This window comes from Lissotriton helveticus, chromosome 5_1 (assembly GCF_964261635.1).
Source record: "Lissotriton helveticus chromosome 5_1, aLisHel1.1, whole genome shotgun sequence".
Lineage (NCBI taxonomy): Eukaryota > Metazoa > Chordata > Amphibia > Caudata > Salamandridae > Lissotriton > Lissotriton helveticus.
The window spans coordinates 1,888,289,798-1,888,304,351 of record NC_136065.1 but is presented as its reverse complement, the minus strand read 5'-3'; the positions used below and the strand labels follow the sequence as shown (position 1 = coordinate 1,888,304,351).

The window sequence follows — 14,554 nt, the reverse complement described above, 5'->3', positions numbered from 1 at the left end:
AATACGCAACAGTTGCTGCAGTGGCGTCACTAGGTGGGTGCGGGGGGTGCGGACCGCACCGGGTGACACCATCAGATGGGGTGACACCAATCTGGTAACCACCAACTCATTCCTACTGCGGCAGCCCTCTGAGCAGGCCTGAAATAACTCTACATATATCAGATGAAAACGAAAGTGCTGCACGCTTACGTGCGCCGGGCGTGGTCACCCTTCTCGGCCTGTCTGAACGTCAAGTCTATTGACGTCCAGTGTTGCAGCAGCAAGGGGGCGAACTGTCTCTTCAGCCAGTGAGAGAGTCTTTGCAGATGTCCTCAGGTGGGTGCGGAATTACAGGGAAGGTGGGAGGGAACCGTAGTGATTTGTTAAACTTTCCCACACGGAAGACGGCATGGAGGCGAGTGGTTTAGTCATTTGCAGGTAGTACTTAACCAGAGCTATTTATAAATATTTGATTCTATTGGCTTCTTAAACTGGTGTTCTGTACTCCTGCTCAGATCCTGCCCAATGATCACTTGCACTCATGCATTATAGATGCATTTTAACAGCATCTGATAACGCGCTCAAGCAGCATATCGTAAATGTATGTGCTAAGTATTTTTGATTGATGCCTTACATCACATTCCTTGTACGGCGATAAGGTACTAACAGTGCAGTCCCCCTCATAATCATTCTATGTGTAATAATCTTATGTATATTAGAAACTGCGGTTTTACCTTGAAGTGGGATTTTATTTGCTCTCGAAGACGTTCAAAACCCACCCAGTCTGCTTTTCAAAAGTGTACATAGCACGGAGGGTCTTCCTTTTAGGAGCAGGAAATGGCATTGTTGATGTTGCCCTTTGCCTAAAGTGATTTACAGGTTTGCTGGCCTAGTCTTTTGACACTTCTGGGGGTAAGGAAGATGGATGGTGGTAGGATGCAGTAGGGGCTGTTGGTCTTGTCAAGTCCTTACTTTTGGGTAAGTATCAGCGTGTGTCCTCCTGGGAAGAGAGACTGACAGTGATTGAACTCTCTGGCAGTATTCAGACTGTCCTAAATTCAGGGCACTATTATTGGCGCTCAAATTGACCACAAGAGCAGGTACACAGCACCTCGAAGTCTTCATGACTCTACTCTGGATTACTTAGAAAGCAAGAGGAAGATCGGCTTCTAAAATGTGTTCTGTTCAACCTTAATTCCATACAGACTTCTTCCCTCTTGCAGAACTAGTCTTCCTGTTTCCTTTTACTGTTTGAGAGAATCCTGGTTTCCAAGTGATTTGGCCTCGACCAATGGACCGTGGCGTTTGAGGGACTAACCAAGATAAAGGGCTGGACAGGCCATTCTACCACACTTACATTTGTGGTGGATGCTGCGGCTCCAACAGTGAAAGGCTGACTTGAATTTTTTTCCCTCCAATGGTTTGGTTTTTAGTCTGGCGCTGCCAGGGTGAGCTCATTCAGTGTCTCACTGTATACATGGTTCTGTTTTTGTTAAGCCAATTGCTAGTCAAGTTTGGCAGACTTTCCTGTCTATGCCAACAATGTAATTCTAGCTCAAGGGCTTTATTTCACAAACTCCTATTACTGCACAGGCACCCTACGTCCTTGCACAGCGTCCCTCCTAACAAGATCATGACTGGATGCCTCACTCCAACTGATCCTACAGCAGCTATCTCATACTTTCACTTTCCGATCCTATTCAAAATGGGTCCTCTAGAGTTTGATAAATACAAAGTAGATTACACCTTTCTGGTCCAAAAAGGAGGTCACTACTTCACCATTAGCGTTTATTATTGCACACTGCTTTTAAGGCTTACATGGTATAGTAAGTGTTTTTATTATTGTTGTAGGGTCCTATCTTCATATAATGAACAGGTTATAGATGTATTAAAAGCGGACAATCTAAACATAAGCTAGGCAAGGTGATAAAGTGCCTCAATCCAGCGAGTTAGGGCTCCCTCACAGAGGATAGGGGTTGGAAGTCTGAGGTCTCTTGGAGCTAAGAATGTCCTAATCTGTTGAAAAAATACCTTTGCTCTTTCCCAGTCTTTGTGCCAGGAGGAATCTGTGACGGTGAGCATTTTGTTTGCTTGAAGGGCACCCATGCCAGCTGGCAATTTCTTTTCACAATGTGCAAAGCAAAAGAGTGCACCTTTTGGCTGTTTGGTAGATGTGATCTTCACATGAAGCAATTAAGGTGCGCCACTGGAAAAACGGAAGGGTGTAGCTTCCGTCTCACAATTTGCTTACTCACATTTCCATAATAGGTCACGAATGTCCCTCTAACAGAGTATGCACACCGCTATGATGATTAAGGCATATTATTATTGCATACCAGAACAGATCGGATATCTGGCGTTTGCCAGTTAGAGAATTCATTGTTTAGGAGTGGAAAATGCGTCTGCGGCTGGTATTATTCTCCACAGAGTCCTTCTCTACAGCCCACAGGGTGGAAAAAGATGGGTCTCAGGCCATACATTGTAAAGGACTTGGACCAGTTGCCAATTACTATCTCACTAATGAATGCTTGTGGGTGGCTTTGGGTTCTCGAACAAGCTATTCTCAAAAAGGGTCTGTCTTCTAGCCAATAAGGGAGAGGGCCTAAGTTTTTAAGCGCACTCAGGCAGTGATGTATTCTTAAAAATTCAGTCCACTGTTCTGTAGAGGAGTTGTAATAATTGTGTAAACACAAAAAAGACCTGCCCCAAGACAAATGGTGTTAAGTGATTGAGTTGTGAAAGGTGAAGCTAACAATGGGGCACAAGAATGATATTGAATATATCGCACAAGTGTTTTTCTTAAGGTCTCAGGTTTTTTTAATTTTACCTCTTCATCAAATTATAAAGAATTAATGTACACTTGGATATTTCCTCACAAATTTTCTTGGGTGATCCTATGGCAATGGCACAGTTAACGAACGCAAGTCAGACCTATAGACGCCATACTACAAAGGAACTGGGATTAATTTATTGAATCACTCTCCTTTTGGACTGGGTCTTGTAAAATCAAGTTAAAAGGCCATTGGGAAGAGTTGCTGTAGAATTATAGTAGTAGTTCCAGCTCTGTCTTTAATCTTGCACTACTAACTACGTTCTTTGATCTTAAAATAGGAAAAGATGAACTACGCTGGGTTGATAAATTCTTATGAAAGCATAAAAATGTCAATATTAGTGTCAATGGAGGAGCATTGCAAATGGTTTATCATGGACCTAAATTTACAACCTTTACTAAGGATTCTGTATGGTCCCGCTACTTACCAACTGTGTCCACTGGGGGACTGGGAGCGGAGGAGGTCCATGCGGTAAGTCGTGAGGGGGTGACACCATGAGTTACCCGCACCGAGTGACACCAACCCTAGTGACGCCACTGAGTTGCTGCACCGGTGCTTTGACTTGACCTTCCCATCAATAGCATCTGGCCGTTATCGCTCATGCGGGGATGTCCAAAGGGTTAAAAAGAAAATTGCATTATTGAACATCAAATTACAATTCTAAGCAATGAAAACAAGATTTGATTGGTCTCTTCTAAACTAGAGGTATGTGTAAGATCTCTCAGTACTAAATAATGCAAATCCTTTTCTGTGGTATTCGTCACAGAGTTCACAATGCAAAACCTCTCCCTGTCGCATTTGTCTGGGAGTTAGCAATATAAAGCAACACTCTTTTTTCTGGGAGTTAGCAATGTAAAAACGTCTTTCTATTGCATTAGTCAGAGAGTTTGGAATGTAAAACTCTTTGCTACTGTATTTGTCACAGGCTTACAACATGCAAGGCATCTTTTGATCTTATTTGACACAGTGACTGTGTTAACAATGTAATGGACTTCATATGTACTTGAACAGGTGTACAAACTGGCAGGTAAATTGAAAATACCAGTGTATTCCAAAGTCATTCTTGACAGCTCGTCATCAACTGCCAGTTGTAGGATCTCCTTCATACAAAGTTCCACGCATAAAATTACCCCAGCATTCTGCCAAGCTATTAACCATACAGTACTAGATCATGTCTATCCAAGAAATGCCCATAAAGCCAATCAATAAAGGGTCGTAGAAAAAACTCCGTTCTGTATACAGTTTTTCAAAATATTTGTTTTTGATTACATGGACTCTCTCCGACTGGTGGTGTTTTTTTGTTTTTTTTTTGCAAGGTTTATGCAGTGCTTGAAAATGAAAATAGAGTTGTAAAAAATGTATCAAACCATACCTAAAAAAGCTGGTTCACTAAAATTGGAGTGGGTGAAAGAGAAAGTGAAACTAAATCCACCTTTGGCTGAAAAAATGTCCGATACGCCTGTCTGAATCAGGTTTGGCATGCACTTTTCTGTTTTGGGTACTTTGAAATTTAACACAAGGGGAGCACCGCTCATCCATCCAGTCTTTCTTATTGTCTTCTTGGCTTTTACTGCTTTACTCTATTAAACTAGTTTAGTCTAGATCAGGACTAATCCTGCGATAAGGGGATGTACTACATCAATATTCATATTTTTGTTCAATCTCCACAGTGTTTTTTGTGTATATGTTTTTTGTTTCTTGCAGGGGCAACTGTCTGTGTAATGGATGCTGCTGTTCTGTTAGAAGCTGGGTGGACAGATATGGTCCATGAAGTTTGGGTCACCATCATTCCAGAGAAAGAGGTATTTCTTTTTGTTAATAAAAATAACCGCAAATGTGCACTTTTGGATTTTATCAGAATGCACACCTCCAAGATACTGACCACAACTGAAGATTCACCCCTTTCGGGGACCTTGAAGATCCTGGTTCGAGGCATGTGGGCTGCTAAATTCATATCTATTGCATAGATCGCCGCCTAGTGTTGGGTCCGGATGATCGCACATTGTTGTCCTGGAAGAGTCTTCTAAGTATCACGAGATAGGTGGCTCCTCCCCTGGACTACAGTGCGCATGGGCATCGACTCCATCCCCAGATTGTTTTTTTCCGCCATTGGGTTCGGATGTGATTTCGACGTCTCCTGTCGGAATCGGTAAAAACAGTTCTCTGAAGGCCAAAAGGCTTTCTAACCTCGTCGGTATTGTTGGCGTTCGGTTCTCGTGTATACTCCAACTCTTCGAGTCGGTTTTCTGGGGAGTCGCGTGACTCTTCGGTCATCGAGGCCCTTCGACGCAGCAAGACCCCGACGAGACTACAATGGAACGAAGTCCATTCAAAAAGTGTCCCGTGTGCGGTTCGAAGTACCCACACATCGACGTGCATCCTGTATGCAACAAGTGCCTGTCGCCGGACCACAACGAGGCCAACTGTATGGCCTGTTCGAAGTTCAGGTCGAAGAAGACGCTCAAGATTCGGCGCGTGGCGCGCCTCGAGGCCCAGCGATCGGCACCGGCACCTGTGGACATCTTCAACGACCCCGAGGCAGACGAGCAAGAGCTTCAGCTTCAGATCTCGCCTCCATCGGCGGAGGTCGAGGCCGACTACGGAGAAGCCGTTGAGGGCCTGGACCTAGAGGAATACGTCGAGGAGGTAGGGGACGACGAGGAAGTTTATGGGGCCGCGGAAGATAGCTCGGAGGAAGAGCTATGCCCTGTCCGTACAATAACTAAGGCTCAGGTCACGGGATCGCCACTCGGCCTTACCCACGACCCTCACCCTAAGTCCTCGGCCCCGCCTTCTGGCCCGGCTACAGACATTTCAGCGGAGCCTCCGTTACAGAAAACTAAACCGAAACCATCGGCTTTGACATCATCTAAGATGGCCGACACACCATCGAAACCGAAGACGGGGGAGACACCTTCGAAACCGTCGTCTTCGGAGGCTTTAAAGCCGAAAAAGGCTGTCGAACACGATAAGGCACCCAAGGGGGCCAAGGAGGCCGCCTCGAAGAAGGTCGTCGACCATGTGTCGAGTAAGGTGGTGGAGTCGAAGTCGAAGAAGACTGTCGAGACGCCTTCACCCAAGACTACCGCGGCCCCAGGCACACGGACAGTCGAAGTGGCGTCGGCGAAGGCCACCGAGCCGAAGTCTGGAACCACGACGCAAAGGGAAAAATCTGCCGATCCGAAGCCGGCGGCGTCGACGCCTAAGGCCAAGACAGACCGGAGCCTTGCTGTCGAGGGTGCGTCCGCGCCCAAACAGAAGTCGTCAACGCTCGGATCATCACCTGGTGGTGGATCGAGGCCCACGGTCGGATCGACGAAGCCGTCCGCTTCTTTTACTAAGCAGGTCGCGGACTCCCTGAAGAGGCTACGGGGCAAGGCGTCGGAGCCGAAAACGCCTTCGGTACCGAAGGCGACTGTTCCACCGAAGAAGACTTCGACGCCGATTCTCTATACTCTGCCGCCAAAGGTGGCGCCGAAGGCTTTCACACCTCGTACGGTGCCCGATGACTCAGAGGGGCTGCGGCAGACTCAGCGTAGTGAAAGCTCTGCTCGACCACTTTCGCAGGACGATGAATCGGAGCATTTTATCGACGCCGACACGGGCAAATTAATGCTCTACAAGAGGAAAATTACATCCCAGCCAGTGGAATCCTATGTAATCCCTCTAAAAAAGAAAAGGCCTGCACCAGATACTCCAGACCTTGTGGAACCCATTCCTCAACAGCCTGGGAGGAGTCCAACACCTTCACCCACTTACTCAGATGGGGATGGAAATGACCAGAATGAAGAGTATAACTTCCCTGCCAATAATGACCCTGATGAGCAGCAGGACTCATGGGTAGACACTGGTGACCAGGGTGACCAACAGGTGGTTAGTGACCCACAGCTTTATGGGATAAAGACTTCTCCTACTGAAGACTCGGCGGCATTTAATGCCTTAATTGAACGGGCAGCTGCAAATCACAAGGTGGAGATGCATGCCGACCCTGTGGAAGTTGACTTTTTGTTTGATACATTCTCTGCATCGGAAAAGACTGTTAAAACACTGCCAATGCTTCAAGGGGTTCTCAAACATGCCACTGACATTTTCAAAGAACCCACCAGGGCAAGGGTGGTCAACCCACGTATAGAAAAGAAATACAGACCGGCACCTGGGGACCCTGCTTATATACGGGGCCAGTTGCCTCTAGACTCTTTGGTCGTCTCCAATGCACGCAAGAGGGCGAATTCACAGACAACGGGTGAAGCTCCTCCCCCGGACAAAGAGTCAAAAGTGCTGGAGGCAGGGGGCAAAAGGGTGGCAGCGCAGGCAGCAAAGATATGGCGCATATCCAATACACAAGCCCTGTTGGCTAGATATGATAGGGCGCATTATGACACCTTGGAACAGCTTTTGCAGCACCTTCCAGACAAGTTCAAAGAAGGAGCTGAAATGTTGATCCAGGAGGGCAAGCTCATTTCTAATGCTGCGATTAAATGTGCGCTTGATGTTGCAGATACAGCAGCAAGGGCGGTGAACACTAGTGTTATGTTAAGGCGTCAGGCATGGCTCCGCATCTCAGGCTTCAAGCCCTAGATCCAAACGACTATCCTCAACCAACCCGTCAATCCAGACAGACTGTTTGGCCCGGAGGTTGACACCACCCTTGAGAAGATGAAAAAAGACACTGAGACGGCTAAGTCCATGGGTGCTCTTCAGTCTCAGCAATACAGGGGCAACACTTTTCGTCGCTCAAGTACAAGAGGTGTTCCCAGAGGACACTTGGCACAGCAGACAAGTTTCAATAGAGGAGGCGCCCAGGCCTCTTACCCCAAACAAAATAGAGGTGGTTACAGAGGAAACAGCGCCAAGGGCAGAGGCAGAGGCAACAATAGTTCCCGTTCCTCTGCTGTCACCAAACAGTGACTTCCTGTCACTGCCCCCCGACCATCCAACACCTGTCGGGGGGAGACTCCAACAGTTCCTGCCAGTCTGGAGAAACATCACCACAGACAGGTGGGTAAGAGAGCTTATCCAGTTCGGGTATTGTTTGGAGTTAACGTCCACTCTACCCAACATACCCCCAAGACAACGTCCTATGTCAGCAGAGCACTTGCACTTATTGCAGCAGGAGGTTCTCGTAATGCTGCAAAAAGGAGCAATAGAGCTCGTGCCAGTGGAGGAAGAAGGCACAGGGGTTTATTCCCTGTACTTCTTAATACCAAAGAAGGACGGCTCACTCAGACCCATTCTGGACCTGCGCCCCCTCAACCTATACATACTCTCAGAACATTTTCACATGTTGACGCTACAACAGGTTCTTCCACTATTAAACCAGGGCGACTTCCTCGCAACCTTGGACCTCAAGGATGCTTATTTTCACATTCCACTCCACCCATCCCACAGAAAGTACCTCAGGTTTACCATACAGAACAGGCATTACCAGTTCAAGGTCCTACCCTTCGGAGTGACCACTGCACCCAGAGTGTTCACAAAGTGTCTGGCGACCGTGGCGGCGCACCTCAGGAGACAGAACATACATGTCTACCCTTACCTGGACGACTGGCTCGTTCAAGCCAAGTCGGCTCCACAGTGCGCCGCAGACATGTCCCACACTATTCACCTCCTTCACAGTCTGGGGTTCTCGTTAAACTATCCGAAGTCGCACCTCCAGCCAGCCCACGTGCGGCAGTATCTGGGCGCGACCATAAATACTCTGGCTGCCAAAGCACAGCCAAACCCAGCGAGGATCGACAACATCCAGTCGCTAATCCAGAGGTTCAGACCCCAACACTCACTCCCAGCGAGAGTGTTTATGCAGTTGATAGGCATGATGGCCTCCTGCATCTTCATAGTCCCGCACGCGAGACTGCATATGCGTCCGCTCCAGGAATGTCTAGCACATCAGTGGACGCAGGCTCATGGACAGTTGAAGGACCTAGTGTTGGTAACCGGTCGGGCATACAACTCTCTTCATTGGTGGAATCCACACAACCTTTGCAAGGGCCGACCGTTCCAAGAGCCTGTACCACAGATCATCCTCACAACGGACGCATCTCTCCAGGGTTGGGGGGCTCATGTGCTCCACTACACGGTGCAGGGACTATGGACGACACAGCAAAGGAGGATGCACATCAACTGTCTAGAGTTGATGGCGATCTTTATGGCGTTAAAGTCCTTCAAAGTACATTTGTGCAACAAGGTCGTGTTGATCCGGACGGACAACATGACGGCCATGTACTACATCCAGAAGCAGGGGGGTACGCACTCTCCACAGCTGTCTCATCTGGCTCAGAGCATGTGGAAGTGGGCCATTCAGAGGAACATCTTCCTCATGGCGGAACACCTTCCGGGCAAGGACAACCAGATGGCGGATCTGCTCAGCAGGTACAGCCATCAAATGCACGAGTGGGAGATACATCCATCGGTACTCCGCCCGTACTTCCAGCAGTGGGGTCATCCAGAGATAGACCTGTTTGCCACAAGGGAAAACGCAAAATGCCAAAGCTTTGCCGCCAGGTTCCCTCACCCACAGTCGCAAGGCAATGCGATATGGATGAACTGGTCAGGCAGATTTGCGTACGCTTTTCCCCCAGCACCTCTCATTCCGCTGGTGGCAAGAAAGCTAAAGCAACACTTGATGATGCTCATCCTGGTTGCTCCAACATGGGCACGCCAACCATGGTACACCACGTTTCTAGACCTTTCCGTGGTACCGCATCAAAGGCTGCACCTCTCACCCAGGCTCTTGACGCAGAACCATGGCGACATTCAGCATCCAGACCCGCAACAGCTCAATCTGGCGATCTGGCTGCTGAAGTCCTAGAGTTTGGCTACCTTAATCTGCCTCCTGAATGCATGGACATCATCAGAGAGGCAAGAAAGCCCACTACCAGAGCTTGCTATGCAGCGAAATGGAAGCGTTTTGTCATCTACTGTACAGAGCATAACATAAATCCGCTAGATGCGTCCATTCCAAACATCATTTGCTACTTGTTACATCTTTACAAATGCAATCTAGCGTACGCTTCCATTCGGATACACTTGTCAGCCATAGCAGCTTATCTTCAGAACAGGTAGCACCTCTCTGTTTTCAGGGTGCCTACCATTAAAGCCTTTCTAGAAGGGCTGAAGCGGGTCATTCCTCCCAGAACCCCGCCAGCTCCGGTGTGGAATCTCAATGTGGTCCTCACTAGGTTGATGGGTCCACCCTTTGAGCCTCTACATTCATGTGAGATTCAATTCTTGACATGGAAAGTGGCTTTCCTCATTGACATCACGTCTCTCAGACGTGTTAGTGAGCTACAGGCGCTCACAATACAAGAGCCATTTATTCAGGTTCATTCCAACAGGGTGGTGCTCCGCACTAACCCCAAGTTCCTTCCAAAGGTGGTGTCACAATTTCACGTCAATCAGACAATTGAACTGCCCGCATTCTTTCCAAATCCAGAGACGGTAGCGGAAAGAATGCTCCATACCTTGGACGTTAAGAGGGCGTTGATGTACTATATTGACAGAACGCAACCATTTAGAAAGACACAACAACTATTCGTTGCCTTTTCAGCTCAGCACAAGGGCAACCCCATTTCCAAAGCGGGAATAGCCAGGTGGATCGTTAAATGTATTCAGATTTGCTATCAGAAAGCTAAACGCACTTTACCGATCCCACCCAGAGCACACTCCACACGCAAGTTAGGAGCCTCCATGGCATTCCTGGGAAACATTCCTTTGGAAGACATTTGCAGAGCAGCCACGTGGGCCACACCACACACGTTTACCAAACATTACTGCGTAGACGTACATTCCAAACAGCAGGCAGCTGTAGGACAAGCTGTTCTCAAGACTCTATTTCAGACTTCTGCAGCTGGCACGGGCGGCCGCCGTTAATGGAGGGACTGCTATATATTCTATGCAATAGATATGAATTTAGCAGCCCACATGCCTCGAACTGAATATGCTACTTACCAGTATGCATCTGTTCTTGGCATGTAGGGCTGCTAACATTCATATCGCCCACCCTCCTCCCCGGCGCCTGTAGCAGCTGCAGATTGCTTCTTGCATTCAATCATTAGCATGGACATCTTTAACACTGTCATACTCCATCTTTGCCGCAATGGCTAAAAGCAATCTGGGGATGGAGTCGATGCCCATGCGCACTGTAGTCCAGGGGAGGAGCCACCTATCTCGTGATACTTCGAAGACTCTTCCAGGACAACAATGTGCGATCATCCGGACCCAACACTAGGCGGCGATCTATGCAATAGATATGAATGTTAGCAGCCCTACATGCCAAGAACAGATGCATACTGGTAAGTAGCATATTCATTCCTGTTACTGAGACCTTCATGTTTGGGAATTGTGGGTGCCACGTTCCTGAATTCCCTGGGCTTTTCCTATGTTTTTAAGGCTTCAAGGAGCCTTGAACATCTTAGTTAGTCATATTCTCCAAAGCAGGGCTTCCTGTGTGGCATAGAGGAGCAGAAATGCTGTTCTCTGTGCTGTTTATTGTGCCCATGCTGTTAGCGGCATTTCAACTCTCTCATGTTGTCACACTACTTTCAACCAAGTTTGTTCTGTGTAGCATTGGTCTTGGGTGGGTCTGATTACACTTATAGGGATTGTTTGGGCAGTGTCATATGAATTGTGTGTGTGATAGTGAGAAAAACACAGCACTAGTGAGTTGACTTTTGACGTGTAAGTGCTGTTCAGGTTAGGAGGTTGCATCTGTTGATTGCTATTTTCAGGAGGTGGAGATAGCATTGTGTGTGTTTAAATGTATGTATGGAATGTACTTCACACAAGGCAACGGACCTCTGTCCAGTCAGAGAGATACAGAAAGTATTACTATAGAGGGCACCATTGTAGGGTTGCAGTGGCTTCATGGAGGTCAGAAAGCAATGAGATGTAGTGTGAAGAGGGCAATCTTCTACTCCGAATAATGATAGTTGAGTGGTGGCTCGTAGATTCTGTACTGTGATGTTGTTTGAGATCTTTGTGGCAGTCCAGAAGAAGATTTGCTGCCTGATCTTTTTACTTTGCTATTATCTAGTCATGAAATATTGCAGTTTAGGTAATGCGTGTGTCACTAGAAATCTTGATGAGGGAAGGTTTGTAAAGTAGGATCTTGTTGGGGGCTTCCTTGCCGATGACATAGTCAATTTTATAAGAGATGTAATCCTGCAGGAACAGCCAACAGATTCCTTAGAGAGGGAGGTGTGCAAGTCTGTCTAATATCCTGAGTCTTTCAATTCGGCGGGATGCAGCATGGAGAATATACTTCATGGAGTGAGGTGGGATTCTGATGAATACTTCTTTACACGGTTTCCTCGCCTTTTGGATATGCACAGGCTCGACCTGGAAGTGTGTTTCCTCTACTAGTATCTCTCCAGTGCCAAAAGGTGTCACCACGCAACTCCAGTCACATCTCGACTCATAAAATGACAATACCTCGTATATAGTGTGCCACTTCCTCCTGGGTTGCTTTTGTTCGGTTCAGGGAGGACCTGGCATGGCAGTTCGGGCTGTACTGTTCCCAAAAGAGTTAAGGACAAGACTGATTTGCATTTGTCTAGGTCCAAACTGAGGTGGCATGGTGTGCAAAATATTGATGGGCTGATGGAGTAATTACCAGTGACTGAGGTTAATTGAAACATTCCAGCCATCACTTGTATTTTATATTTCAGTGTGTGTGTAATTATATGTATATGTTACTAGAACCAAGCTGTACCCGGCTGATGAGCTCTAATAAGGGTGAAACCGGTCCTGGGTTGCTTGTGTTCCAGTTCAGGGTGGACCCAACTGTTCTCATTGGAGAAGAGTCAAGTCTGATTTGCAAATGCCAGGGTCTAAATTGAGATGGCATGGTGGGCAAAATAACAGCAGACTGGGATGCGGGCTAATTACCAGTGGCTGAGATTAATTCAAGCATTTCCTCTATCACCATGGCGGACAAAGAGGCCAAACCAACTAACAAATGCACCATACTGGAATCATTACTGCATGATTCACCCATTAAAGGAAAGTCTGAGATAAATAATACCATTGACATAATTCTTAAAAAACTAGCAGAAGTGCATGACCTGGCAAAATCCACAAAAATTAACACTGATATGATGCAGCAGGGACTATGTGCTATCACATCTGATATAAACAACATTAATGCCGGAGCGGCTGCGGTGGAGACACAAATCAGTGCCTTTGAAGAAAAACTGCCCTCTCAATCAGAGATATACAGAAACTATAGATTACCTCCAAGAGCCTTCAGAGAGATGTGCAGAACTGCAAGACTAGGAATTGCAGGGGGAACCTGCTTATTTTGGCCTGCCAGAGGGTTCAGGGACCTTTCTAGAGAGATGGATTCCACAAATGACAGGGACCTCTTTTAAAAAGGAGTTCGAACTGGAGAGAGCTCATCATATGCCCTAATTTAAGTCTCCCAACAAAAAGGTCTGCCACCCTCTAAGGTAGGGGAAAGGATGTAGCCTTACGGCTAGAACGGTCAACCTCGAAGCTGGGGAACCAGGTTCGAATCTTGGCCATGACCCTCATCGTACTGTGATTCTGGGCAAATCACTTAATCTCCCAGTGCCCCCAAAAAAAGAATGTGTTAATCTGTACAGAAACTGGTGTTCATGTAAAGCGCCCTGATAGTCTTCGGGTCTAGTTTGCGCTATATAAAACCATATATTGTGGAAAGGTAAAAAAATCTTCGTTTCACAAGATTACTCCAAATCAACAATCGAAATCAGAAAAGTCTTCCTTCCTCTTCGTCTCAGGCTTAAGAACTCCAACCTACAATTTTCTTTCATTGCCCCGGCAAAATTCTGAATCCAGAATCCAGGATGGCAGACAGCACATTTTTTGCGAACCCAGAGACTTGCAAACTTTTCTAGTTGCATAACCCGTAGTGCTGCTTTACTGTTTCCCCACACAAGTTGCTCACTGCCGCTCACTGTTTTTAATTATCTGTTTTTCGTCAAGCACTCTACCTCTAGTTCTGGGAGACCTAGAGAATTCCTTTCATAAGCTTCCCAACACGATGACACCATGAGATACCAAACTTGGTCCAGGGTGGGCTACTGCTCCACAATTCCGATTGCTATGCTTTAAGAGGGTGATGCTCGTTCTGTCATACACGCACCACAAAGGAACAGTAGCGCCTCCTCTCATAATGGCCTACATCAGAAGCCCGGTGTTCCACCTAACCACGTTATTCGACTATCCCAATCTGAACTTACCTGCTTGAGGTGCGAACACTGACACCTTTTCACATGACCACTCCACATGACACCCCTAGCTTTGGTGACTTCACCAGCCCATGAACACCCGGCACACATCGTTAAATGGGAGCCACCAACATTATTGGTGTCCTCACTGCGCTCCATCTCTTCTCCTTTTTTATGACTTCTACTAATGCCATTCCTAACTTATCAGCGGATTCTCCGCTTGACAAATTGGGTTGTTGGCATTCGCTGTGTTTCCGCAGTGTTGGGCCTCACCCCACTGTCATCTCCCTCGCGTTCTATGTTCAAAGTGGGTGGGAGGGGAGTGGGGTTGGGCAGGATTCTTGGAGTTGGGCTACTTTCTGTTACCAGTTATATTCCTTTATAATTTTTAGTAGTCTTTTTCTTTTTCTTTTTGATTATATTTCAATATTCTGTGCAGCTTGACAATCCAACATTGCTCCTTGTTGTTAGATTCTTACCTCCTTCGTATATGCCTGATAGCTGAGTTTCCGTAGGTGTCCCCCGGCCCAATACTAG

At 47.1% G+C, this 14,554-nt stretch overlaps 1 protein-coding gene across 3 annotated transcripts in view; it reads left to right on the top strand.

Annotated features, from left to right (window-relative positions):
• COASY (Coenzyme A synthase) overlaps positions 1–14,554 on the top strand; it is a 194,725-nt gene that overhangs the window by 158,158 nt on the left and 22,013 nt on the right. For all 3 annotated transcript variants that reach the window (XM_078645376.1, XM_078645375.1, XM_078645377.1), the window contains one exon: positions 4,515–4,612. In XM_078645376.1, coding sequence (XP_078501502.1) covers positions 4,515–4,612 — 98 coding nt within the window. The remainder of the gene's footprint in view (positions 1–4,514; positions 4,613–14,554) is intronic.